Source organism: Littorina saxatilis, linkage group LG2 (assembly GCF_037325665.1).
Source record: "Littorina saxatilis isolate snail1 linkage group LG2, US_GU_Lsax_2.0, whole genome shotgun sequence".
Classification (NCBI taxonomy): Eukaryota; Metazoa; Mollusca; class Gastropoda; order Littorinimorpha; family Littorinidae; genus Littorina; species Littorina saxatilis.
Window position 1 is genome coordinate 53968494 of NC_090246.1, and position 25773 is coordinate 53994266.

Here is a 25773-nt window from a genome sequence, read left to right on the forward strand (position 1 = left end):
CAAAGTGTCAAGTGTGTAGGTCAAATGGTCTGACTGTACTACTTTTTCGAAAACATTTTGTGATACTCACACAAGACTGATGGTGAACGCAGCCGAGCTGTACTGTATGAATAGTGTGGTAGGTGACGAAACGTATTTGTCTTTCTTCACTTTAAGCTGAAAGAATACCAGAACAGAGATGAGAAGTTAACCAAATTAATAAGCTGATGAAAATATTCATGGTTCGATAAGAATCATTTGTCAACCTGCATTATCTGACAAAAATGTGTCTTTGAAATTAACATTGTCTTGTTTTATAAAGAACTTGAATTAATGGGTGTTTTTTTCTCTACAACTATGTCTCGATCGATCAAAATCGGCTTAATTAAAGCAAACAAACAAACAAACAAACAAGCAACAACAAAAAAGACACACAACCCTCGGCTGCATGAAGGGTATGAACAAATATGTCTGAACAGTTTTCAAAGCCATGAATACCATATATGATGTGTGTGTGTGTGTGTGTGTGTGTGTGTGTGTGTGTGTGTGTGTGTGTGTGTGTGTGTGTGAGAGCTACTCTAGCTTGCTCAAACCTTTCTTTTTGTTTGCCTGCCATCAAAATACCGAGATTTATGCTTTAGACATATCCATCCATCTTACGTTAAAATATCCCTTGTTTCGAACATTACCAGGAACCAGCAGCCACAATTCTGCTTCAGGCATACATACCCCTGTATACATACATTTGTTTGTTTGTTTGTTTGTTTGCTTAACGCCCAGCCGACCACGAAGGGCCATATCAGGGCGGTATATACATACATAAGCTGAATAATATTTTTTAAAACACACAATAAAAGCAACAAAGCCAATTCTTTAATAAATATCCCTGGTTTCTAACATTACCAGGAACACACAGCTTAAATTTCGGTATCAGGCATACGTACATCGAATTCAATACAACAACAAAGCTCATATACCTTTGAGAAATATCCCTTGCTTGGAACATTGTCAGGAACCGACAGCCGAGATTTCGACTTCAGGCATACCTACCTAGATGCACCGAATGTAAAACGCAAAGCTCATACATACCTTAACCAAATATCTCAAGCTTCGAACATTATGAGGAACCCGCAGCCGAGATTTCGGTATCAGGCATCGATTACAACATACTACAAAGCTCATACATATAATAAATATCCCACGCTTAGCACATTGTAGACACATGGAGCTGACACTCCCCTCTATCGTCTTCTTTGGGGATATCATTGCATACCCATCCACGGGAATCGAATGCAGAAAGACACCTCATACCTGGAACATATATCCCACGCTAGTAACATTTATAGCGGGAACCTGCAGCTGACGCGTTCCGTTCGTCGTTTCGTTGGAGATGTCATTGCAGTCCGATGTCCTGTTGTCCGAAAGTGGTTGGGAGGCGACGGCCATGAGGTCATCCATGGTGGACGTGTTCAATGTCAAGCACTCCCACACGTACTCCAGGCCAGTCTTGTTCTCCAAACCGGACACGGGATCGTAGGACAGCGAGTAGCCGTCAACTGTTGCTCGGGGGTTACCTGTAAGAGATGAGGCCCGTTATAACGGTCTTTTTTGCCTGGGCCCAGCTTTTGTTTATATCGTACATTGTCATCATGTTCACGAGTTTTCATTTATAACCAGCTGGGTAACAAAACACAATGTTCATATGTGACAATTCGAGGTAATGAATAGGTTTGAGCTTCAGGTAAAACGTGGATTGTCAAAGAAAACGCCAATCAGGATGTGTATTTACACCCCCGGTATAGGGGTGTGTATAGGATTCGGTCGATGTGTTTGTTTGTTTGTTTGTTTGTTTGTGTGTGTGTTTGTGTTCGCATATAGATCTCAAGAATGAACGGACCGATCGTCACCAAACTTGGTGAACAGGTTCTATACATTCCTCAGACGGTCCTTATTGGTGGATTAAGATTCTACAAGGACTCATAGAGGGACATATTAATGGTCAAAGGGAAATAACCTTCTCAGTTGGTGGCAGTGAGAATGGTAAGGACGGGGGTGTTTTTCCTACCTCGGAGGAATTTCTTGTTTATATGTGAAACCATCGGGGCTTTAGATTCGTGTTTCCGGGGACAACGACTGTAATTATTCGCTCTCAAAGACCCATTGAATGTGGAACAATACCTCCAGGACTCATGGTCAATTTGCAACTAAGCTTCACCTGTTCAATCTGCAGGAGAGACTGTCGCTCAAGGATAGGCCTCTACAGTCACACAAGGCGCTGCATCCCATCAACAGACTGACTCAGGGCGCCAAAGCATCATCTCGCGAGACGACGCTTTGCCAATGGTCTGTGCAATGGCAAATTGCGCAACGAGAAGTCTTAAAACATTTAACAGAAAAGGTACATGCTAAAAAGTGACTGACTTCGCAAATATGATGGCAGCTCTGGGAATTTTTGACTCAAAGAAAAGCGACGCAAAGTTTACGTTTGACACGTACATACACCGACGACGCGATCGCTTGAACTTTCTGACGCGTTTTGGGCCCCTGAATTGCATTCTAAACGTGAGGCTCCCTGTAGGTGATTCTGCGTACTTTTGCATTACCAAAATAATGAGAGAACAAAACCGATGTTTGGTATTTTTGTTGGTCCTCAGGGAGCATATGGCCTTTTGGTCGAAACAGATGTAGCAGCAGACGATCTGCTCCCCCTCGGACAAAAAAAAAAACAAGTCGCGAAAGGCGAAATTACTACATTTCGTCAAGCTGTCGAACTCACGGAATGAAACTGAACGCACTGTAGTTTTTCACCAAGACAGTACAGCTTCGTCAATCCCCGCGAGAAGGAAATCGCTCACCTTCCACGTGCAAAACGCAGTGAAATTAACACGCCAGAATAGCGCGGTAGCGTATTGTGCTAAGCAGGAAAGCGCGCTTTTCTGTATTCTTGTTAACTTTCGGAGCTTGTTTTGAATACAACCTATCATATGTATATGTTTTTGGAATCAGGAAATGATAAAGAATAAGATGAAATCATTTTTGGATCGATTTCTTAATTTTTTATCGTAAGACTAATTAATCTATTTTTGTTAATTGTGATCACATTTTAAGAGTAAACATGACATATGTATATATTTTTAGATTCAAAATATGATGAAGAATACGATGCAATCAATTTTAAATCTGTTTGCGAAAAATCGATTTTAATGACAACTTTAATGAGCAAACTCTTTAAGTAATATTTAAGCCTCCAAGCTGAATTGCAATACCAAAGTCCGGGCTTTGTCGAAGATTACTTGACCAAACTTTCAACCAATTTGGTTGAAAAATGAGAGCGTGACAGTGCCGCCTCAACTTTCACGAAAAGCCGGATATGACGTCATCAAAGCTATTTATAAAAAAAATGAAAACAAATTCTGGAGATACCATACTCAGGATCTCTCATGTCAAGTTTCATGAAGATCGGTCCAGTAGTTTTCTCTGAATCGCTCTACACACACACACACACACACACACACACACACACACACACACACACACACACACACACACACACACACCACGACCCTCGTCTCGATTCCCCCCTCTACGTAAAAACATTTAGTCAAAACTTGACTAAATGTAAAAAGGTGTGATGACAAGCCACCAAACCTTAATTTTATAATATTGCTATTCTAATAGACTCGCGGGGCTGTGATTTGATAGTCTCACACAGCCACATTTTTACGATAACCCCATATTATTTCTATGCAATTCGTACAAAATATCCTTTACACCTGCAACAACAAACTTACACATTCCGGTTTCCACCGTGGAGGAATTACTAGCATACCTGGTCAGGTTTGCTTCTGTGACTAATGGACACACACACACGCACACACACACACACACACACACACACACACACACACACACACACACACACACACACACACACACACACACACACACCACGACCCTCGTCTCGATTCCCCCCTCTACGTTAAAACATTTAGTCAAAACTTGACTAAATGTAAAAAGGTGTGATGACAAGCCACCAAACATTAATTTTATAATATTGCTATTCTAATAGACTCGCGGGGCGGTGATTTGATAGTCTCACACAGCCACATTTTTACGATAACCCCATATTATTTCTATGCAATTCGTACAAAATATCCTTTACACCTGCAACAACAAACTTACACATTCCGGCTTCCACCGTGGAGGAATTACTAGCATACCTGGTCAGGTTTGCTTCTGTGACTAATGGACAAACACACACACACACACACACACACACACACACACACACACACACACACACACACACACACACACACACACACACACACACACACACACACCATTCGTATCGTACATGACATTCATTCCGGGTAAAATCCAATTCTTAGACAGGCAACACAAGGAACTGCAGTCTAGCAGACAGTCTTTCAAATGTTTTGCATTGATTTGGCAAGCAATCCCTATAATATAGGCTATTATAGGGGAAGGGCTCCTAATATGGACCGGCTCCTAATATGGACCACCACAAACTAACGGCTCAAAAAAGTTTTATTCGCTGTATTCACCCTCTCTGGATAACTTGCACATGTCAAAACAGTTGCAGAAACAGAAATCTCAAAACCGTTAGGCTTGTTGTCTTTTTTCCCTTTTGGCAGCGTTCACTCTAAATTTGCCGCCTAAAACGGACTCGTTTCTGTCTACAGCCAAAGCTTTTATCAAACAAAAATGGCTATATATGACAGCTAAAACCGTATTTGTTACATTTTAGCAGTGTTGACCCCGAGTTTCTACTGCAAACAAAAAAATAATAGCAAAATCTCAAAGTATGTGCGAGTCCCCTAATATGGACCACCTTCAACAAATCGAAGAAAATAAAAGCTAAAGGCTATTTTCATTAATTCATTAAGAAGCTTGCTGGTACTAACCTATAACTAGCCCTCGAGATTTAAAAAATATGCAACGAAAAGTCTTCTTTTCGTGGAAGTTGATAATTTCACTTATTTTCACTCTGTTTTTGATAAGCTTCTTTAGTTTCCTGGTGTGCTTCAAATAATGCTCTCATCAACCCAAAACAGATAAATCTAGAGCATATTTTAATTAGGCTGACTTGTACACTAAGTTGTATCATGTTATTTTGAAATATAGGGGGCTTTTTACAGTGATTCGTGAAGGCCCAGGCTCCTAATATGGACCCTTTGTGATTTTTTCTGTACTTAATTTTTGCTGAATGTGTATCAAAGCTATTTTACTCTAATTAGGCCTAACGGTTAACCTAAGTAAGAAGGACTACCAAACACAAAATGAAACTTCTTTGCAAGAAAACAAGTTATTTATCAGCATGAAACAAAAAGTGGTCCATATTAGGAGCCCTTCCCCTATGCAACGTCCAATGTATGCAATGTTGAAGTGATGTTTCTAATCTGAAACATTCAGTCATTGACTTCTGAAACAATTCTCTCATCATCAACAAAATTACCGCAGTCACCATTCGCAAAAACACTATTTGAAGCAGAAGTCACACGTTCCAACAACAAACCGAATATATATCCCACCAATATTTTGCTACATAAGATGGGAATTCGTCAAACAAATCTTTGTCAGTATTGTAACGAAACCGACTTCATCGAGCACTTTTTTTGGCAGTGTAGAGCAGTGCAACCCATATGGCAGGAATGTCAAGGGTACATATTTAAATGTACAGGCAAAAATATAAAGTTAAGCTGCGAAGAGGCTCTTTTTGGGTATTTCACACGTGACATCCCCAGAGAGAAAACCTTCATAATTAATCACCTTATATTGATATCGAAAATGTGCATAAGCCAGTTTAAGTACGGAAATCCAAAAACTAACATGAAGATCTTATTTCAGAACCAAGCTCGAGTTCGAAATTTCTAGTAAAATTGAACTGTGTATAAGAATATAGATAACTAGTAGTATTGTGCTGTTAATGTAAAGTTATTTATATATGCGCTGTATGATGCTGTGCTGAAAACTAGTACTGTAATTGATAATTTGTAAATTCTCGCCCTTGTCTATCGAGCGTTGGATTAATTAACCTGTTATGTATTGTCCCGCTGAAAATGTATTATATAACAGAATTATGGGAACAACAACAACAACACACACACACACACACGCACATACACACACACACACACACACACACACACACACGCACATACACGCAGACATTAGTTAAATTGTTGTTGAATTAAAAAGTAATCTAATGGAAATGTAACCTGTAATGTAAAAGAAAACAAAATTAAAATTTCATTAAAAAAAAAAAGACCAATGAAGAAGGATATGCTCACCGCCCAAAAAGAAAGAAAGAAAAAAAAAAAAAAAAAAAAAAAGACGAAAGAGGCAAAAAAGATGAGTTGAAGCAGCCTTGCATGCAACTGAGATCGGGAAAAAAAAAAAAAAAAAAAAAAACCCAACAAACCGAATCAGTGTTACCTATCGAAGCATGCTACGTGACGTCATATGAAACCTGGCAAATTGACGTAATACGAAGCATCTGGTTATCTCATGTCTTCTCCGTGATATACAGGTCCGTGGGTTTTTCAATGTTCAGTTGCCATTTCATATACGTTACGATCATTTATAGGACCAACAATGCATGTGTGAACTTGTTACTGAATGACAGTTACGGTACACATGTACTTTTGCGCATCCGTTTGAACTCGTGGTACCTCTGTGCTATTGAGGACTCAAACCTGTACTATCGGGGATCCACTAAGGTTTCCGAGACTGTGTTTTGTCTGTATTGAAATGGTCTGGCGGAAGAGCCGATTCTTAAATTTGCATAGGTAAAATGATCGCTTTTCGGTACCCGACACCCCTCTGAGTTTGAGCTTGGTGAGAAAGGGGCACTCTGTATTATTTGACCCCGTGGTCAGGGTAAAGTACATTTGGCACTCGGTTACACATGTCACAAAATTGTACACAGCTCTGGAGAATAACCCAAAAGCTTCACCGCGAAAAGCTATGAATTGAAACAAAACAACGATTTAGAAAATAAAAAGGGAATTTATGCAACAGATCATGACCGTACGTGATGTACACTATTTCTCTGCCGTCTGCTCCTGAAGCAGACGATTTTGTTTTGGAGCAACCCGGATGACACGGGGTGGGGTAAAACAGGATGATGGGTAAATTCTAAATATAGCCCACAACCATCCTGACTGTAAACAGTGACAGCCGAAATATTTGCCGAGCTGTTGAGGAGAGAAAAGCGACAATAATCCCGGCGAGTATCATTGTTTTTTAAGCTTTTCGATCTGTGTTGATATCGTACCGCATGGGATTTCAATTGAAGTAAAAAACTTCGTGAGAGTGGTAGTTATAGTGTGCAAAGGCTTCGTGTACTACTCAGCAAGTGCAACAGGTCTGACCTACTTTGGAAGCGTGGGTATTGGTTCCTTCTGTCAAGATGGTTGAACGTGCTACAGTTTAGTTTGTCGGACACTCGCATGCACGAAGGCTTGGGGAATTCGTTCAGCGTGGTGGGGGGAACGGAAGGCGTGTCTGCGAGAGCTTCAATGTTGAGCGAGCCTCGGTGCATTTCCACGGCGTGGGTGGGGCACGAGTCAAGGATTTGACAAGCCCCGCCTTCGTTCGGTAAATGCGCCGGGTGAAGCCAGACACTCTTGTTGTCATGATTGGCGACAACGATCGTGTGCATTCATGCGATGTGGAAGAGTTGTCGGCAGGCATAGTGGCGTCGGCCTCCTATTTCCACCATGCGCTGGGCGTTCCCCGAGTTTGTGTGACACAACTGTTACATAGATGTACGAACGACCGATCATGCGTACTGTATGACAGGAAGGCTTTTCTCGCCAATGCAGAGATGAAAACCCTGATCAAAGACATAGATTATATGCATTTTGTACAGTTTGATTTTGCACGTTTTGAACATGAAAACCCAATGCGTTTCGCTACACTGTCCAAGGGATGGCGTGCACTTGACTGATGAGGGCTACTACAAAATGTACAAAGTTTTCCGATCTGTTGTCATTCGAGCTGTTGCAGCTCTGAGTGCAGAATGATTTATATGTGAAAACCGAATCCTTAGGGACGTGCAGATGAACTGGCAATGCACGGCAGTCGTAGTGGGAGGTTGATGCTGAATGTGCCTTGGTATATGTGTTTAAATGCTTTGTTTTATTGATGACTGTTACAGACAATGACTGAATGAGACACAGTTGTGTTAATTGGTTGAGAGGGCCAGTAACTAAGCCCTTAGATACACCAGTGATTAGTACACGGTTGAGAGCGCTGAATGTGCCATGGTATATGTGTTTGAATGCTTTGTTTTATTGATGACTGTTACAGACAATGACTGAATGAGACACAGTTGTGTTAATTGGTTGAGAGGGCCAGTAACTAAGCCCTCAAATACACCAGTGATTGGTACACGGTTGAGAGCGCGTGATGGCACAGCTTCAAGCCATGCAGCAGACAAACATTCAGCTGGCGGCTCGTATGAAGGCGGTGGAGAAGGTACAGGCGGCACCCACAGCAATGGATGGATCCCCTGCAGGAGTCGCACAGCCTGGTCCGTCCAACAGTGAACAACACCAGGACGCTGTGGTGCACAATGTGCTCAGCACTGTCCTCCGGACGGTAACAGGTGAGCCTGGGGTGACCCATGTCCCAGTGGACTTGCACATTCATGATAAATTGAAGCATGCGATTTGGCAAGGCCAGTTTGTGGAGTTTGCGGATTTGCTCCACCAGGACGCTGACCCAGAGTACACACTGTCCGTGGACACCTCAGACCAACCAAGCCTCACCCTCGCCCAAAAATCCAAACAGAAGAAATTGTCCTTTACAAAATGGGGTGAGGCCTGGAACCTTTTTCAGTATGTTTTGACGCAGCAGCCCAACCAGACCTGTGCACAGACTGGTTTCGCTAAACATTACGAAGTGGTCTCCAGTCTGTTCCACAAGGGACATGACTGGGACTTCTATGACAGAAGTTTTAGAACCATACTAGAAAAGGGGCTTGTGAAGTGGGGGGACAATAATTTTGACCTGGCTTTTGAAGTCAAACAAAGGGAAGGGAAACCTGGGGGGCAACATGTTAAAAAACAGGGAAAATCCGGATACGCAGGTCCTTCGTGGGTCCCCAAGGGCCATTGTACCTTTTTTCATAAATTTGGATCCTGCAAATTCTGTGACAATTGTCGCTATTCCCATGCCTGCGTGAATTGCGCCAGGCCCCATTCAGCGAAGTTTTGCCCTGAAAACCAGTCTTTTCGCGGTCAGAAGTCCGACCGGTATCACAAAGTTAACAACCGGCCCACTTTCACCGCAGGCCCCAAACGACAGTAATGAGTTCACGTCCCTACCAACCCCTGTCAGCTTTTCAGCCTTTTCCAGATGGCTTCAAGGCTATGATCCACATAAAACTCTGTTCCTAGTCAATGGTTTCAAACAGGGATTTGACATTAACTTTACCCCCCGCGGGTTAGGGGGAGTCCCATATTGGTTGGGACTAGAAAGAATTTACCCGATGCTACCCAGCATGTCGTAAGAGGCGACTAACGGTTCTGTTTCTTCTCTTCTTTTGTCTTATTTCTGCCTTACCAGTCCTTTCACCTATATTTCCTTCCAAGAAAACTCTCCCTACTATTCCCTGCAGTTTTCCAATTATTTTCTTGTTGTCTTATTTCTACCTGACTGGATCCATCACCTTTATTTCACTTACCAAAAGTCTTCTTTTCCACATCCTTATTTCTCTGCACCCCGCATGTCGTATGAGGCGACTAACGGATTCTGTTTCTCCTTTAACCCTTGTTAACTGGTTCTTGTATAGAATATAGTCAATGTTTGTAAAGATTTTAGTCAAGCAGTATGTAAGAAATGTTTAGTCCTTTGTACTGGAAACTTGCATTCTCCCAGTAAGGTCATATATTGTACTACGTTGCAAGCCCCTGGAGCAATTTTTTTATTAGTGCTTTTGTGAACAAGAAACACTTAACAAGTGGCTCTATCCCATCTCCCCCCTTTCCCCTATCCCATCTCCCCCTTTCCCTCGTCGCGATATAACCTTCGTGGTTGAAAACGACGTTAAACACCAAATAAAGAAAGAAAGAAAGAAAGACATTAACTTTGCCGGAATACCAGGTTGTACAGAGGTTCAAAACCTTAAGTCTGCTAACGAGCGGCCAGAAATAGTGGATTGTTATATTCAAAAAGAACTAGCAGCGGGAAGAATAACAGGCCCATTTTCAACAAACCCTTTTTCCATTTTTCAAATGTCACCATTGGGGGTAGTTCCTAAAAAGCAGCCTGGCGACTACAGGGTCATACATCACCTGTCTTACCCAGAAGGTCAGTCCATTAATGACGGCATTGATCCATCTTTCACTTCCATAAGTTATGCAACAATAGAAGATGCAATAAAACTTGTTAAAGATGCAGGAACAAATTGCCACATGGCAAAGACCGATATTAAGTCTGCTTTCAGGATCATTCCGGTGAGCCCCGACTGTTACCCTCTATTCTGCTTTTGTTGGAAAGGTGAAATCTATATACAGATGCTTGCAAATGGGTTGTTCCGCTTCCTGTCAGATTTTTGAAACATTCAGTTGTGCTTTACAGTGGGTGGCTGGTAGTAAACTAGGTATTGACAAGATTACCCACATATTAGATGATTTTTTCATTGTGAATGCATCCAGTTGTACTACGTTGCAAGCCCCTGGAGCAATTTTTTTATTAGTGCTTTTGTGAACAAGAAACAATTAACAAGTGGCTCTATCCCATCTCCCCCCCCCCCCTTCCCCCGTCGCGATATAACCTTCGTGGTTGAAAACGACGTTAAACACCAAATAAAGAAAGAAAAGAATGCATCCAGGGATGGTTGCAGGAAAGACTTGGAGTCGTTTACAGATATGTGCAAAGACATAAAGGTGCCTCTAGCTGCAGAAAAGACATTTGGTCCTTCAACTGTAATGTCCTTTGTAGGCTATGAAATCGATTCTGTCAAGTCAGAGGTCAGACTCCCTGACGATAAAGTAGAAACATGTAGGACTGCTATTTCAAGTCTTATCAATTCTAAGAAGACAACTCTTCGCGAACTACAGTCGCTGATTGGTTTGCTGAATTTTGCCTGTGGCGTCATTGTTCCTGGCAGGGCGTTCTTGCGTCGTCTTATCGATTTGACCATTGGTGTGAAGAAGCCATTTCACTGCATTCGGGTCACCCAGGAGGTAAAGTTTGATTTGCACCTGTGGCTTGAATTTCTGAAGGGAATTCAACGGCAAATACATGTTCAGGACTGAGTTGTTTCTGTCACCATTCAAGCTACATTTGTTCACAGATGCGGCGAAGGGGGCAGGCTTTGCCGCAGTTTTTCAGTCGCATTGGTTTTGTGGCAAATGGGGCACATGGTGGACTGAACAGAATATCATTTTGCTGGAGCTTGTCCCAATAGTCCTTGCATTGGAAGTATGGGGTGATAGTTTCCGTAATGCAGCTGTTATTTTACACACTGACAACGAAGCGTTAGTCTCAGTAATAGACAGGCAATCCTCCAAAGAAACACTGGTGATGAAATTAGTCAGGCGCCTTGTGCGAGCTACTCTGTTTTTTAATATTCTCTGCTTAGCAGAGCATGTACCAGGGGAGAAGAATGCTGTAACAGACTCTCTTTCTCGGTTGCAGGTGGACAAATTCAGAGCGCTTCACCCACATGCCAACAGGGATCCTGCTCCATTCCCACCCCTACCATCCGACCTGAAGTCATAGACACTGCACAGATGTTGATTGGCAAGGCGTATATGCCTCATCCATTAGTCTGTACCGAAGAGCTTGGTAGCTTTTCAGGATTTTCATAACTGAAAGTAATATCCTTTGGGAATTTCCAGTAAGCGAGCAAACTGTTCTGCTTTTCATTGCATATCTCTATCAAAAAGGCTACGCACCTGCGACAATTTCTTCCATGATTTCCGCGCTGAGTTATGCGCACAAGTTATCTAGTGTGTCTGATCCGACTTCATCTTACATAGTCCGTAAGTCGATGAAAACAGCACATAAACTTAAACCCGCAAACGACAGTCGTCTTCCTATTACTGAAGAGATCCTAGAACAGCTAGTGAAAACCAGTAGACAATTCACGCTTTTCAAAATATTTATCTCACATATCTTTACCCATCAATGTTTTTGTTAGCTTTTCATGCTTTCCAACGGGTCGGGGAAATAACAGAATCAGGTCACACACTTGCTTTCTCCGATGTGACCTTAACGGATGACTCTATTCTTATTTCCTTCAGATCTGCTAAGCACTCAGCCGGTAAGCATCAAGAAGCCTTTGTAACAACAGTTGCTAATCCACTCATATGCCCCGTACAAGCTCTAAAAGAATACATAGTCAAAAGAGGGCGCATACCCGGCCCGCTGTTCATGCTTAATGGTCGTTCATTACTAAGGAGGGATTTTGTTACGACACTAAAAGCAATGTTGAACATTGCCGGAATTCCAGCTGACCGATTTAATTCACACAGTTTTAGAATAGGAGCAGCTACATCGAGCGCAGCAAAAGGCGCCTCAGATGCGCAGATTCGCAAGCGGGGACGGTGGCAATCGGATGCTTTCACAAGGTATATTCGCTTACCTTAAACAGTTCAGGGAGTAAACTGCAGATAAGATTTCTGGTCACAGGTTTAGGTAAGCATTCAGTCAATCACAAAAAGTCCTCATCCAGGAGGTTGGCCTGGGTTTGGACCTGTGTCGAGGAAGCTGAGTCCAAAAAATTAGATACATAATTCAGTCAACAGTGGAAGTTCTTATCCAGGAGGTTGACCTGGGTAGGGACCTACGTTGAAGATTGAAGTTGATAGATAAACCAGGTTACAGAGGGCAGAAGGCTGGCAGGCATGGAGGTTGGCCATACGCTGTCAGCCTCGGTTAACTTAGGTAATAACAGCAAGTCGTTCAGGTATAACTTTTCGCATAATAACCAAAGTATGGAGGTTGACCATGCTTAGCTGCTGTGCACGGGATCTGGTGTGGGGTTGCTGTGTAATCTCTTTTAAGTTGTATTAGAGATACCACAGTTGTGGCGGTCAACGCCCACACTGGTCATATTTTGTACATATCAAGAACGGTTTTATTCATGTGATGTTATGATGTCATTATATAGGCAGCATGAATGACTGAGGGTGATTTGATTATGTCATTATCTAGTCAGCATGAATGACTGATTCTTTTATGAATACATGAGAGAGTGTTAAAATGTGAAGATTTGTGTTTGAGGTCACCTGCTTGACCACGTGAAATGTTGTTTATTTGATGATAAGTTTTGTTGGTGGTCCCGCTTGAATGTGAGAGTAAGTTGTACAATGTTACTGTGTGTGTGTGTGTGTGTGTGTGAGTGTTTGGTAACCCTTGTACAGCGGGACCACCTTATTTTGTCATGTATATATTTTCATCCACTCTGGCGCTTTATTAAATAAAGTGCCCATTTCAATCTCAACTTTGGTCTGGTCTTAGTGTGTTGCATACATGATTTTATGTGAGCTTGTGAACATAAATAAGAAAATCTCACCGGTCAATCTGAAGGCTCCGCCCAATATCTCCGCTTCCAGAGGAATCCTGATGACCCTAACGTAGGTATGCTCAACCATGTAGATGTGGTCATGCTCGGGACCGAAGCTGATGTTGAGAAACAGCTTGTACAGCCCTGGCTCCAAACTACCAGGCGGGAACTCGATGTAGTCGGCGTAGGGCTGAACAAAGTCGTCATACTCGCCCAAGTCCTGACCTCCAACGGACCACCGGAGTATTCTCCATGTGAACTCTGGCTTGGCCTTAAAACAGAGTATGACGGTGCGGGTGACCAGACGCAGAGTCTTAGAGTTGAGCACGTTCATGGGCGAGTGACTGTGACCGTACTGCCTGTCAAAGATGGGGTCCTCAGAGAAGCAAGGATTGAAGGTGGAGGCAAACGTCTCGATGTTCTGCTGGGAGTAAAGGTTTGAGCAGTTGGTATTGACGGTCTTGGAGCCGAGCGTCAGGTACTGCAAATTCGAAGAAACTCCAATTTATTGTTGAAGTTTGTTTCAGTAAAGCTACTCTTACACTGTGCCGAATTGCTCTTGCGAATAGAATTTTCCAATAATTCACAATGATCGGGACATGGTCGCAAGACATTCGTAAATGTTTTTAACCATTCGCCACCATTCGTCTCTTGTTTTGAACATAGCAACATGTTTCTAATATTCGCAAAGAAAGTCATATTCTTAACTTTTTGGCAACGTACTTGTACGATTTCGCAAGACATTCGTAATCATCGCAATGTATTCGTAACGCTCGCAAGGCATTCGCAACCATTCGTTATGCCTGTCTCACACTGTGCCGAATATCCTTGCGAACATTCGTAATCATCGCAATGTATTCGTCAGGCTCGCAAGGCATTCGCAAACATTCGTTATGCCTGTCTTACACTGTGCCGAATATCCTTGCGAATATAGATTCGTATGCATTCGCAATGATCAGTAGACATTCGCAAGCACTCGCAACCATTCGTAAGACATTCGGAAGGAATCGTAAGGCTTCGAATGGTCAATATGTTTCCTGTCCATTAGTCTCTTTTTTTGGGCCAAATACAACATGTTCATATACACATTTCTTGCGAATGTCTTACGAATAGTTGCGAGTGCTTGCGAATGTGTACCGATCATTGCGAACGCCTTGCGAGCGCTACGAATACCTTTACGATGATTACGACTGGCTTGCAAATACTGAAGAATATGCATTCCTTGCGAATATTAGGAGCATGCTGCTAATATTCGCAACAAGAGACGAATGGTGGCGAATGGTTAAGAACATTTACAAATGTCTTGCGACCATGTCCCGATCATTACGAATTATTGGTGAATTCTATTCGCAAGGGAAATTCGGCACAGTGTAAGAGCAGTATTACGAACAATGCGAATTGCATAATCGCTTTATTCGTAAAATGTTTGCAAGCACTCGCAACACTCGCAAGGCCACTCGCAACGTTCGTAATACATCCGCAAGACATTCGTATATGGATTTGTATGCATTCGCAATGATCGGTAAGGCTTCGAATTTTCAATATTTGTTCCTGTCCATTCAACCTTTTTTTGCCGAATACAACATGTTCATATTCGCAAGGATATTCGGCACAGTGTAAGACAGGCCTAACACCAGAGGTGCCTGCATGGTTCTCTCCGTCTGCAAAGTTTGGCAACATACAACAACCTCATCGAATTTTGAACGCTAAACTTTGGTTGAATTCGTCAGTTCAAATAACTGCTTTTCGCAACGATATGATTTCAGAAACCACAGTCTTGCATCCTAACTTGCACTAAAGCGTCCTCGAATTGGGAAATGGGTAGCTTTCTTGAAACTAGGACACAGAGTAATATATCTATCAATGCGTATCACCACAGATCTGTCCAGGCTTTTACACCAGGACATATGCCAAGTGTCAACGGTCTTTGATGAGTCATGTAATTTTGCTGAACTAATTTCGAATGTTAAAATATTACTTAAGAAACAAATCGCGGAAACCATTCCCACCCGTCAGACTGTCGATGTTTGGCATGTGTCAAAGTAAAAGGATGTTCTTACCCCAAGTAAAAGCCCGTACAGATATATAGCGCTGAACATGATCGCCCACATTGGCAGGATGGTACCTTTAAATATTATCTTGACATACCACCAGGCACTGGCACTGTTTTCTCCACCTGCACAGTTTGGTAGCTTGCAACAGCTTCCTCGAAATAGGGAAAACCTAAAGGTACACCCATATAAAAGCCTGATCGAATTTGAGATGGTGAGCTAAACTGTTCTCCCTTTCACTTTGATAAATATTACCTGAAAGTCGATGCTGAAGGACCCTCCAGGCTGCATGGAGCCGTTCCAGTAACGAGGTTCCGGGTCCAGCGTCTCTCCAAAGTAGAGTACACACTGCATCTGTCTGATCCTGTGCTGGCTCCGGGTCAATTTCACCGTGGCGTTCACCTCTCCAGTCGGGAACTGAACCCGTTCAGGAGTCATGGCGAATTCAAAATCGGCCACGGCTCCCTCGATATAAATGGGCCCATCAAAGTCGACTTGCTCCGTGTAAGAACGGTTTGGCTCCGTAGACGAGCCGTATAGCTTTGCTGAGAAATCTCCGACCGATTTGTAGTAGTATGGAGCAGTTATATTCAGCGGGTGTGCGTTTGCATTGCTGACAGGTTCCGTCCAATGTTGTAATCCATCTCCGTAGTCGATGTTCAAAGTCCCCGTGAAAGGTCCAGGGACTTCGACTGTGAAGGAAAACAGCTGAGTATCCACCAGGCCTTCCAGTAGGTCAAGGTGGATCTGAAACGCTCCTTGTCTGACCTGAAAGTCGATGATGATGTTTCCCTTGTCCGGATGAGTGAGCAAGACCGTACCTGTAAAATTGCGTCTTTTGGGATACAAGTGGTAGGTCCCCCATGTTGTCACATTGAACGTTTCTTCTGGACTGCCGCCGTCGCCGTAATTATAGGTGGCCTGAAGGTTTGTGGGGGGCCGATCGGCGGCAAGCAGAGTCAACTTGACAGTGGCGTTCTCGATCGGGATCGAGTCATTCATAACTTGTGGGTTGTTCACCACAATCTTAAAGTCTGACATATTCCAACCCAACACTGTGATGTTGGAGGTCACCATCATCTCGGAGACGTTGTTGCGGCAGTGGAAGCCGATGGTGTAGTTGTCGGGGACGTCGTATTTAAACACTTTGCTGAAACCAAAGTCGTCTGGCATGTACATGAACTCTGGAACCGTGGTCTCATTGTTGAAGCCAGAGCTCCAGTGACAGGTACCTTCGCCCTCAAAATTGCTGGCCATTTTCAACTTTATTTTAACCATTCCATCTGGTGTAGGAATGACCTTATCTGTTTGGGTCATCTCGAAATCGTCAGCGTTCAGAGGATTCAGCACAAAGACCGTCTTTACGGACTCTTTCTCGTAAGCGCCGTTGAAAGCCTTGAAGACGACTGTATACACTCCCACATTGGGATAGAAAAACGTCAGATTCGCCGGGCTAGGAGCGACATAGTCATTGCTTAGGGCAGACAAGGCGTTTTCCAAGATACCTTCAGTGTAGTTGATTGTGTATTGAAATCCCTCAAACGGCGGGTCAACGAAGGAGATGGTAAACTCCTCTCCAGGCTTCCTTGACAGGATCTCGGGAGTAATGTTCATGGCCACATGTAGCTCGTCCCAGATATAAGCAGGGAGCTGGAACAGTTTAGAGTCCACTTTAGTCGTGAGCGTCATGTTTATCACCATGTCACCCTGCTTTGTGTACTCGTGGACGAAAGACAAATCCCCTCCAGGAGTGATGTTCAGGCTTCCTGACAAACTGGGCGTGCTGTCACCCCACTCCAAGGTGAAGTCCACATCCCCCATGTCCAGGTCTATGCCTATATCGTATAACAGCCAGAAGGAAACGTTGACGTTGGCCTCAGACTTCACTTCCACCTTGTCCATGGTGATGCCGTTGATGGGGAGTAGGAGAGTCAGGTTGAAGGAGCTGGACATTGCGTTCTGCTCGTTGGACACGATCACCTCGACTGGGTACGTGTGTGACGAGGTCCACGTATTCTCGTAGGTTACATTCAAGACGTCAGGTGGGTACGTCTGCAAGAACAGACGGGACTAACGTTTACAGTGCGCTGAGAAAAAAAGCATGATTGAGCAACATCTTGTAAAAAAACCACCAATTAAACTACATGCATTGAAAGGATATATCTACTATTGTATGACCTTATCTTACATCGTGCTGTGAAGAACATAACACTTGATTTTCCAGAACCGAATCACAAACAGAGACACCTTGTTTGATTTTGATGAGAATACTAGACTGTTTACTGCTACAGTTAGTCAGCTGTCGTGTGGAAAAACATCTCTTTCAGCAGACTACCGTGGAATAAAATGAGATCGGCTGAAAGGATTGCAACCGAAGAGAACTAGTACAATAGAATAAAAGAAGATCGGCAAAAGGAAAGCAACTGAAGTCAAGATAAAAAGAACAAATGTCCTTGAAGCTTTGTCTCACCTGGGAGATCACATCTTGTCCAATTCGCCACAGCGCCACGAGGTTGGAGCCGCCAGTGACCGTGGCCTGTAGAGTGACCGAGACGTTGATGACTGCCCACAGAGTGTTATTGTCGTCCAGTCCGACCACCTCAAGACCCTCCACTCTATGCTCGTTGTAGATCACTACCGGGATTGTTTCAGTTGTGTCATCGGCCGTGATGTTCAGTGTGTGTCTGAATATTGAATCAGAATAGTAATGGGTATAGGCTCCAAAAGTTGAATTCGGACGGTTACCCATTTTGTGGACTGCTTTAGGTTTATCCCGTCAAACGATATGATGTCAGTGTGTGAGTTTCTCTCAATTAAAACTGTCATGAACCGTTTTAAAATACAAACCACAGGTGTACCGTAAACTACCTTGTAAGCGTCCAGTATCGAGTAAACGCCCACCCCTTAAACTTTGGGTCAAACGTTGTGTATAGGGTATGGTACTTTGCAAACGTCCACTCCCCACATTTGGACCAAGGATGGGAGGAGAGAAATGATTTGTCCTAATCGTTTGTAAAACTCCGCACGCATTCTGGCAAGGCACACATACAGACGCTTTTGTGTCACAGAGAATTTTTGTTTGTTTGTTTGCTTAACGCCCAGCCGACCACGAAGGGCCATATCAGGGCGGTGCTGCTTTGACATTTAACGTACGCCACACACAAGACATGGAAAGCCATACCAAAACAGGATGGAGATTTAGGTTGACGAGGTCGACCTGGGGGTCTTTAGGGAAAGTACATTGATGACACTATTTATTTTGCGCAAGTTTGTGATATCTGCTCTGCAATGCCGGTAATGCAAGGCAGATCTCGAGTCAGTATCATTCAGTTTAATTTAAGATATAAGTATGTCTTCTTAAACTATCATGCAAAGTAATGTTTATGTATTGACATTACATTTGTCATACCAAGTGATCAAATACCGCTATTTCCCACGAGAAACTTATCCTGCACAGGGCACAGTACCTAGTAAACGCCCACCCCCTTCTCGTGAGCAAAATTGGTGCATAAGGGGGTTGGCACTTACAATGTAGTTGACGGTATAATCACTTGTGTTTGTCTGCATTTTCATACTGAATTTGAACGTTGCGTGCCTGACAATGTTTACATTTGGGAAGAAAATAACTGTATATTTTGGTGTTAAAACCAACGACAAGGTATTTAACCTTATTTATGTCTCTTTTTTTTCTGAGCAATCAAGTTAGTATATATATGCAGTTAGAAGTAGTGTAACAGGTCTAAGAAGCACTTTAAGTTTTGGTGTCACACACTTAGTGTATGAGACACTCTATCTCTGTTGCCACAAGTTTGACGCTCTACGTTCGTCTACATTTGACATGATGGGTTACCTTGTTTTTGAATCCAGAAGGGATACCTTGACATCATTAAAATATGACGTTTTGTCTATTTCGTCACTGGGATGTTCTTTGCAAATCACGGGTTAACAACTGTCAAAAGTCACCAAATACCAGTGTACATAAAGACAGTTTTAAAAGATTTAACATTATTCGTGTTTTAAAATTAACCCCAGGCGACAGCAATTGCACCTCATTAGTGAGAAAGTTTTTTGTGTGTGTGGTAATACATGCTGCACTGCGTTTTTAAAACCTGTTTCCGTTTTTGCAACAAGAAAAATTGAAAAAATTAGAATAAATGTTTTACAAAACACTTGCCAAATCATAAGATTCGAACTCAAGACCGCCGGATCTGCAAGCTAACGTAGTATACCAACCCGCCAAGAATGCTCTTGACCTAAACCTGTGAAAACAAGTACTTGAACTGCAACCATATCTTCCACGTGCCTGCTGGGATTATCGAACGAGCATTAATTTTGTCGACTAGTCGGTTCCCCGTTCGTATTTCTGATTTGTACGTTTTCTTGTCAGTCTCATCATTACATGTAGTCGCGGTGTTACCTATAGGGCATTACATTTCACCAAAGCCGAAACAAAATATATAATAGGAAATTCAGTCTGGGGAAATTGTCCCGCTGGAAGTACTCAATAATTATGCAACTGTTTGATTATTTGGATTCATTACATCATCCAAAACGTTTGGAATGAAGCAAATGAATAAAATTCAAGAATATGAGTTCAGAAAAAATAAAAAATAAAATTGCTCTCGAAGCGGATAGAACCCGGGACCACAAAAGTAAGGTCTAGCGCACCGTCAATCGGGCACTCTACCAACTGAGGTATTTTGTCGCACAGTAGTCGAGAGAGATTTTAACTTCAAACATTACACTTGAGTTCTCGAGCGTGGCGACGACTCAGTGACTCGAGTTTCCGAGTCTCTCCGTTCGTATTGTTCTCTATATCTCACTATTCCGGGCTAGTTCAGTAACTGACCGTATGCTCCCGGTCACTTCGTATAAGTTTGAAAAGCAATATCAAGTAGCGATAAATTTAAGCGTGACCGACATTATTGATACGAAATGCATTGACCAATCACCGAAAGGCGCTGACGCCATTGCATGAAAGGATTTCCCAAAAGCTGTGAAGGAAATCACGAATAACACTAACAGGCAAAGTTTGATAGTGATATCCTCCACGCTTTTAGAGCGCTAACCAGAGATAATAGAGTGACATAGAGAAGTGTGGTGCACGTACTGTGAATTCAGCTCACTGACCGAGAGAGTTGATGTGAATCGCAACGAAGATATCGTTACACTTAACCACTGTCCAGCGACAGAGAGGGGTTGTCACAGGAATCGACCGGGAGAAAGGAAGCCCGAGTAGAGCACTTAACAGGTAAATGGAATAAGCATTTGAATACCGTTAATGTTTATCCCATAAGTTGAATCGACTAACACTGTAACTTTAAACATAGCAGACAGATATCTAAGACAAGATGTCCGCTATTTATGTTGCGCAGTGCGTCGTATAACCGGTCGGAAAGGAAGATAGCGCCCAGATGACAGAATGAAGGATCTGAGAAGCCGCCGGAATATCACGCCTATAGACCCGCATAGCTGAGATTCGACGGGATTTCTAGAAGCTAGTGCACGGTTATTTTTGTCCGTAGAGTTGGACCATAGTGGTCACAGGGCGGTAGAAACTGAGTAGACCGAGATCACCAGTAGCAGGAATTAGTAGTAAAATACATTTCCTAGTGAACAGCAATAGACGCTGTGTAATTCTGCGTATGCCCAGAATTAAAATATGTCTACAATATCTTAATTACTTAAGAGATAAGGAATATTTAGTAGACAGAGCAGACGGTGATTTAAGTCTGCCGTAGTAGAGACTATAACTGGTTTTTGTTGACTACACACGAGCCGTGAGTAGATACCTGTAAACTAGATATCGTGTGCCCGTGAGTTCACGGACTGTTTTTATAGTTTTATTCCTAAGTGAAGGGTAGAAGAGAGTTTTGTCATTGCAATTGTGTACGAGAATGTCATCTCGAGTTGGGTTTTTTGCCTACAAAACTGAGTACTGGATTTTTGAGTACCTAACATTTATGTTCATGATTGTGTGCATTTGTGTGTATGATGTCATAGCCGTATAATACAGTGGAGGGAACGTACCTTTGGCGTTGTGTTTGTTTCCTGTATGACAGCATATTAGCTCATTTACATTCATTCACAAAAGCCTCTATTCTCGATGACATGCTAGGGAGTTAGTTCAGGAGAACGACGTTCTATGGACGGTTTATCCTATAAAGGGAAACAAGCGGTTACAAACGGGCGTCGATATAGAGCCAATGAACAGTGATGTTAACTTGTAGTATTTCATTCACTTGTGTTTAACCTTAATACATACACAAACACTCACCGTCCAATGGAAAGATTTTTCCCATCCAGAGTAAAAGTAGCGCTTCCTTTATTTACAGTCGATGCTTGAGTCAAGTTCGTCGGATTGAAATCCGTGGTTTCGTCCAAGAGTCCCGTCACCTCCATGGGACAATTCTCATCATCACCGTAATCCCAGACTACCAGAAAATCGCGAGTTGTACCCGGGGTAACAAGCTGGGTGGTCGTCTCCCCATAGTGTAGGGAGAAGTTGTAGAACGCCCGGCATGGTACTACGATGCAGATAACATTGGGGAAAAGATAAACTCGAATCAAAACACAAGAAAGGTAAATTGATGGAACGTTAGGTTATAGAAAAAATATTCAGTAGACTGTCTTCCAATAAGTATTTAAGGTAGACTTAAAATACAAAAAAAACAGAATATAAACAAGTCGCGTTAAGCTAAATTACTACATTTAGTCAACCCTTCGAACTTACAGAATGAAATTAACGCACTACATTTCCCCAAGGCCTTGAGCCAAGAAACCTCGTGCCACTTTCACGAAAAAAGGTGTGCAGAAAGTGACAAGCTCTTCACAGGTAAGCGCGCAGTTGTCTTCTTTTTAAAAAACCCAAAAACTTTTGAGCTTGTTTTTAATCCAAACATATTATATCTATATGTTTTCGCAATCAGAAAACGATCAAGAATAAGATGAAATTATTTTTAAATCGATTTCTGAACTTTTAATTTTGAGTAGAATGTTCGTATTTTTAATTTCCTGAGCTTGTTATTAATCACAACATTGCATATGTACATGTTTTTGGAATCAGAAAATAATAAAGCATCATATCAAGTCAATTTGGGATCGATTACTAACATTTAATTTTAATTAGAACTTTCAGATATTTAATGACCAAATTCATTAAGTGTTTGTTAAAGGCACAGTAAGCCTCCCGTAAACCATCACAGATACTGTCAGGCTTTTACACACAGTACAAACACCCTTTCATTTAAACACTCACCGCTTGAGAACATCCTAGGTGCCCTCCGTAAAGAGCGAACAATTTTCAAAGAATTTATTTTTGCGTGGTTTATCTTACCCCTGAACCATCTTGAACCCGTGTGATCCAGTTTCCCTTTTTAACAATGTAGTCGTCAGTTAGTAATTTGATCGCGACTCGATGTGACCTTATCTGCAATAGCACGTTATTATGTACCTCTGACTATGCACGAAACAAACGTTAAACGGCTGTGGTTCACAAGTTCTCTAGCGATGGCTTTTGACTGTTCAGAGGAACTGGCGATAGGCATAAACCGTCGTCTGCTACGAGAACCACGACCTTGCGTGAACCTGCTTCCGGGCTTTTCTTTTTTCAAACTTTCAAAACTTCGAATTGTACTGATTTTGTCTTGATGAAAAAAAATTCTTTTATGATTTAAGAGTGTTTGTGTAACAAGCTGTCAACTTATTATTTAGATTTTAAAAGTTAGGTCCAGCGCCAAAACGCACCACGGTCCGATTGTCTCGGAGATAATCCGCAAAATTAATTCTTTAAAAACTGCTCGCTCTTTAGCTTTACGTAGGGCACCTACGATGTTCCCGTTTGGTGAGCGTTCAAATGGAAGGGTGTTTGTACTGTGTGTAAAAGCCTGACAGTATCTGTGATGGTTTACGGGAGGCTTACTGTGCCTTTAAGCTTTTAAGCTGACATGAAATCCCATAGTCCGGGCTTCGTCGAAGATTGCTTGACCAAAATGTCAATCAATTTCATTGAAAAAAGTAGGGAGTGACAGTGCCGCCTCAACTTTCACAAATAGCCGGATTTGACGTCATCAAAGACATTTATCCAACAAATGAAAAAAACATCCGGGGATAATTATTTATACCCAGAAACTCTCATGTAAAGTTTCATGAAAATCGGTTCAGTAGTTTTCTCTGAATCGCTCTACACAGACACAGACACAGACACAGACACAGACACAGACACAGACACAGACACACACACACACACACACACACACACACACACACACACACACACACACAACCACCAAACACCCTCGTATTGATTCCCCGTCTATGTTCAAACTTTAAGTCAAGACTTGACTAAATGTAAAAACAAAGGTTTTGTGTAAGTTTTGAGGCTTTTCAGGACAAAAAGCAATGTCTTTCAGGCTTGATTTGATGAATTGTTTTCAAACTCTCAGGAATGCGCACTGCACTTGTTGCATCTATCGCATGTTTTGTGACATAGAATCGTAATCAAATAAGGCAGTGAGCTATATTTAACAAAAGAAAAAAAAACATTAGCCAAAAATTCAAATGGAAAAGTGCTCATTCCTGAGAATCCCAGGATGAAAGTCGCTAAATGTTCTAAAGCTCGTTATTCTCTCAGGTGTCAGGAGATTGGTACAGAAAACCACTTTATTTAAATAATCTCGTTGCACATGAACTTTGAGCGTTTATGTCCCTATCAATGTAATCCAATACGACCAGAAAATCGCAAGTTGTACCGATAGTCAGGTTGAAGGAGCTGGACATTGCGTTCTGCTCGTTGGACACGGTCACCTTGACTGGGTACGTGGCTGGCGAGGTCCACGTCTTCTCGTAGGTTACATTCAAGACGTCAGGTGGGTACGTCTGCAAGAACAGACGGGACTAACGTTTACAATGCGCTGAGAAAAAAAAGCATGATTGAGCAACATCTTGTAAAAAAAACCAATTAAACTACATGCATTGAAAGGATATATCTACTATTGTATGACCTTATCTTACATTATGCTGTTAAAAAAAAATTGTTTTTTCAGAACCAAATCACAAACAGAGACACCTTGTTTGATTTTGATGAGAATACCAGACTGTTTACTGCTACAGTTAGTCAGCTGTCGTGTGGAAAAACATCTCTTTCAGCAGACTACCGTGGAATAAAATGAGATCGGCTGAAAGGAATGTAACCGAAGAGAAATAGCATCCATTGAATAAAAGAAGATCGGCAAAAGGAAAGCAACTGAAGTCAAGATAAAAAGAACAAATGTCCTTAAAGCTTTGTCTCACCTTGGAGATCACATCTTGTCCAATTCGCCACTCTGCCGTGAGGTTGGAGCCACCACTGAGCGTGGCCTGTAGAGTGACCGAGACGTTGATGACTGCCCTCAGATTGTTGTAGGCGTCCAGTCCGACCACCTCAAGACCCTCCACTCTATGCTGGTTGTAGATCACTACCGAGATCGTTTCGTTTGTGTTACTGCTGTCCATTGAAGCCATGAGGTTTAGTGTGTGTCTGAATATTAAACCAGAATGCTAATGGTTATATATAGGCTCCAAAAGTGGAATTCCGACGGTTACCCATTTTATAGGCTGCTTAGGTTTATTCCGTCAAGCTGTATGTCATTGTGTGGGTTTCTCTCAATTAAAACTGTCATGAACCGTTTTCAAATCAATACCACAGGTGTACCGTAAACTACCTTGCAAGCGTCCAGTATCGAGTAAACGCCCACCCCTTATACTTTGGGTCAAACATTGTGTACAGAGTATAGTACTTTGCAAACGTCCACTCCCCACATTTGGATCAAGGATGGCAGGAGAGAAATGATTTGTTCTAATTGTTTGTGAAACTCCGCACGCAATACGGACCTAGTATTCCGATCCACAATGACAATTAAGATGCGACGATACGGTCATGCCGTTTATTTTATACGTTTGTCACTGCAGTCTCTGGAAAGCCATGCTAAAACAGGATGGAGCTGGGGGTATTTGGGGAAATTACATTTATGACACTGTATTCATTTTGCGCAGGTTAGTGATATCTGCTCAGACGCTTGCGCTGCAATGCCGGTAATGCAAGGCAGATCTCGAGACAGTGTCATTTAGTTTCATTTAAGATATAAGCATGTCTTCTTAAACTTAACAGACCTGCCTACCCCTGAAATGTACCATGTGTAGTTTTGGGTGTGAAAATAA

The 25773-nt window shown here is 42.3% G+C and overlaps 2 protein-coding genes across 2 annotated transcripts in view; both read right to left on the reverse strand.

Annotated features, from left to right (window-relative positions):
* The window catches only part of LOC138959267 (polycystin-1-like protein 2), a 52678-nt gene extending 52547 nt beyond the window's left edge, over positions 1–131 (reverse strand). The window contains exon 1 of the mRNA XM_070330671.1: positions 71–131. The gene's annotated coding sequence lies outside the window, so the exon portion shown is untranslated. The remainder of the gene's footprint in view (positions 1–70) is intronic.
* On the reverse strand, positions 67–25077 carry LOC138953442 (uncharacterized). The gene is made up of 8 exons (XM_070325254.1): positions 24868–25077; positions 24327–24453; positions 21854–22103; positions 18047–18260; positions 15832–17628; positions 13535–14006; positions 1291–1553; positions 67–156 (listed from the first exon to the last, which is right to left on the reverse strand). The coding sequence occupies exons 1-8, from the start codon at positions 25075–25077 to the stop codon at positions 67–69; spliced, it is 3423 nt and encodes a 1140-aa protein (XP_070181355.1).
* Between the last annotated feature and the right edge of the window lie 696 nt (positions 25078–25773).

Coding starts and splice junctions, on each gene's coding strand:
- LOC138953442 (XM_070325254.1), bottom strand. CDS start 25,077: ATGGCTTCAATGGACAGCAGTAACACAAACGAAACGATCTCGGTAGTG. Junction 1,554..13,534: donor CGGAGCCTTCAGATTGACCG/GTGAGATTTTCT, acceptor CATCTCTTACAG/GTAACCCCCGAGCAACAGTT. Junction 157..1,290: donor GCGTGGGATATATGTTCCAG/GTATGAGGTGTC, acceptor GTATTCTTTCAG/CTTAAAGTGAAGAAAGACAA.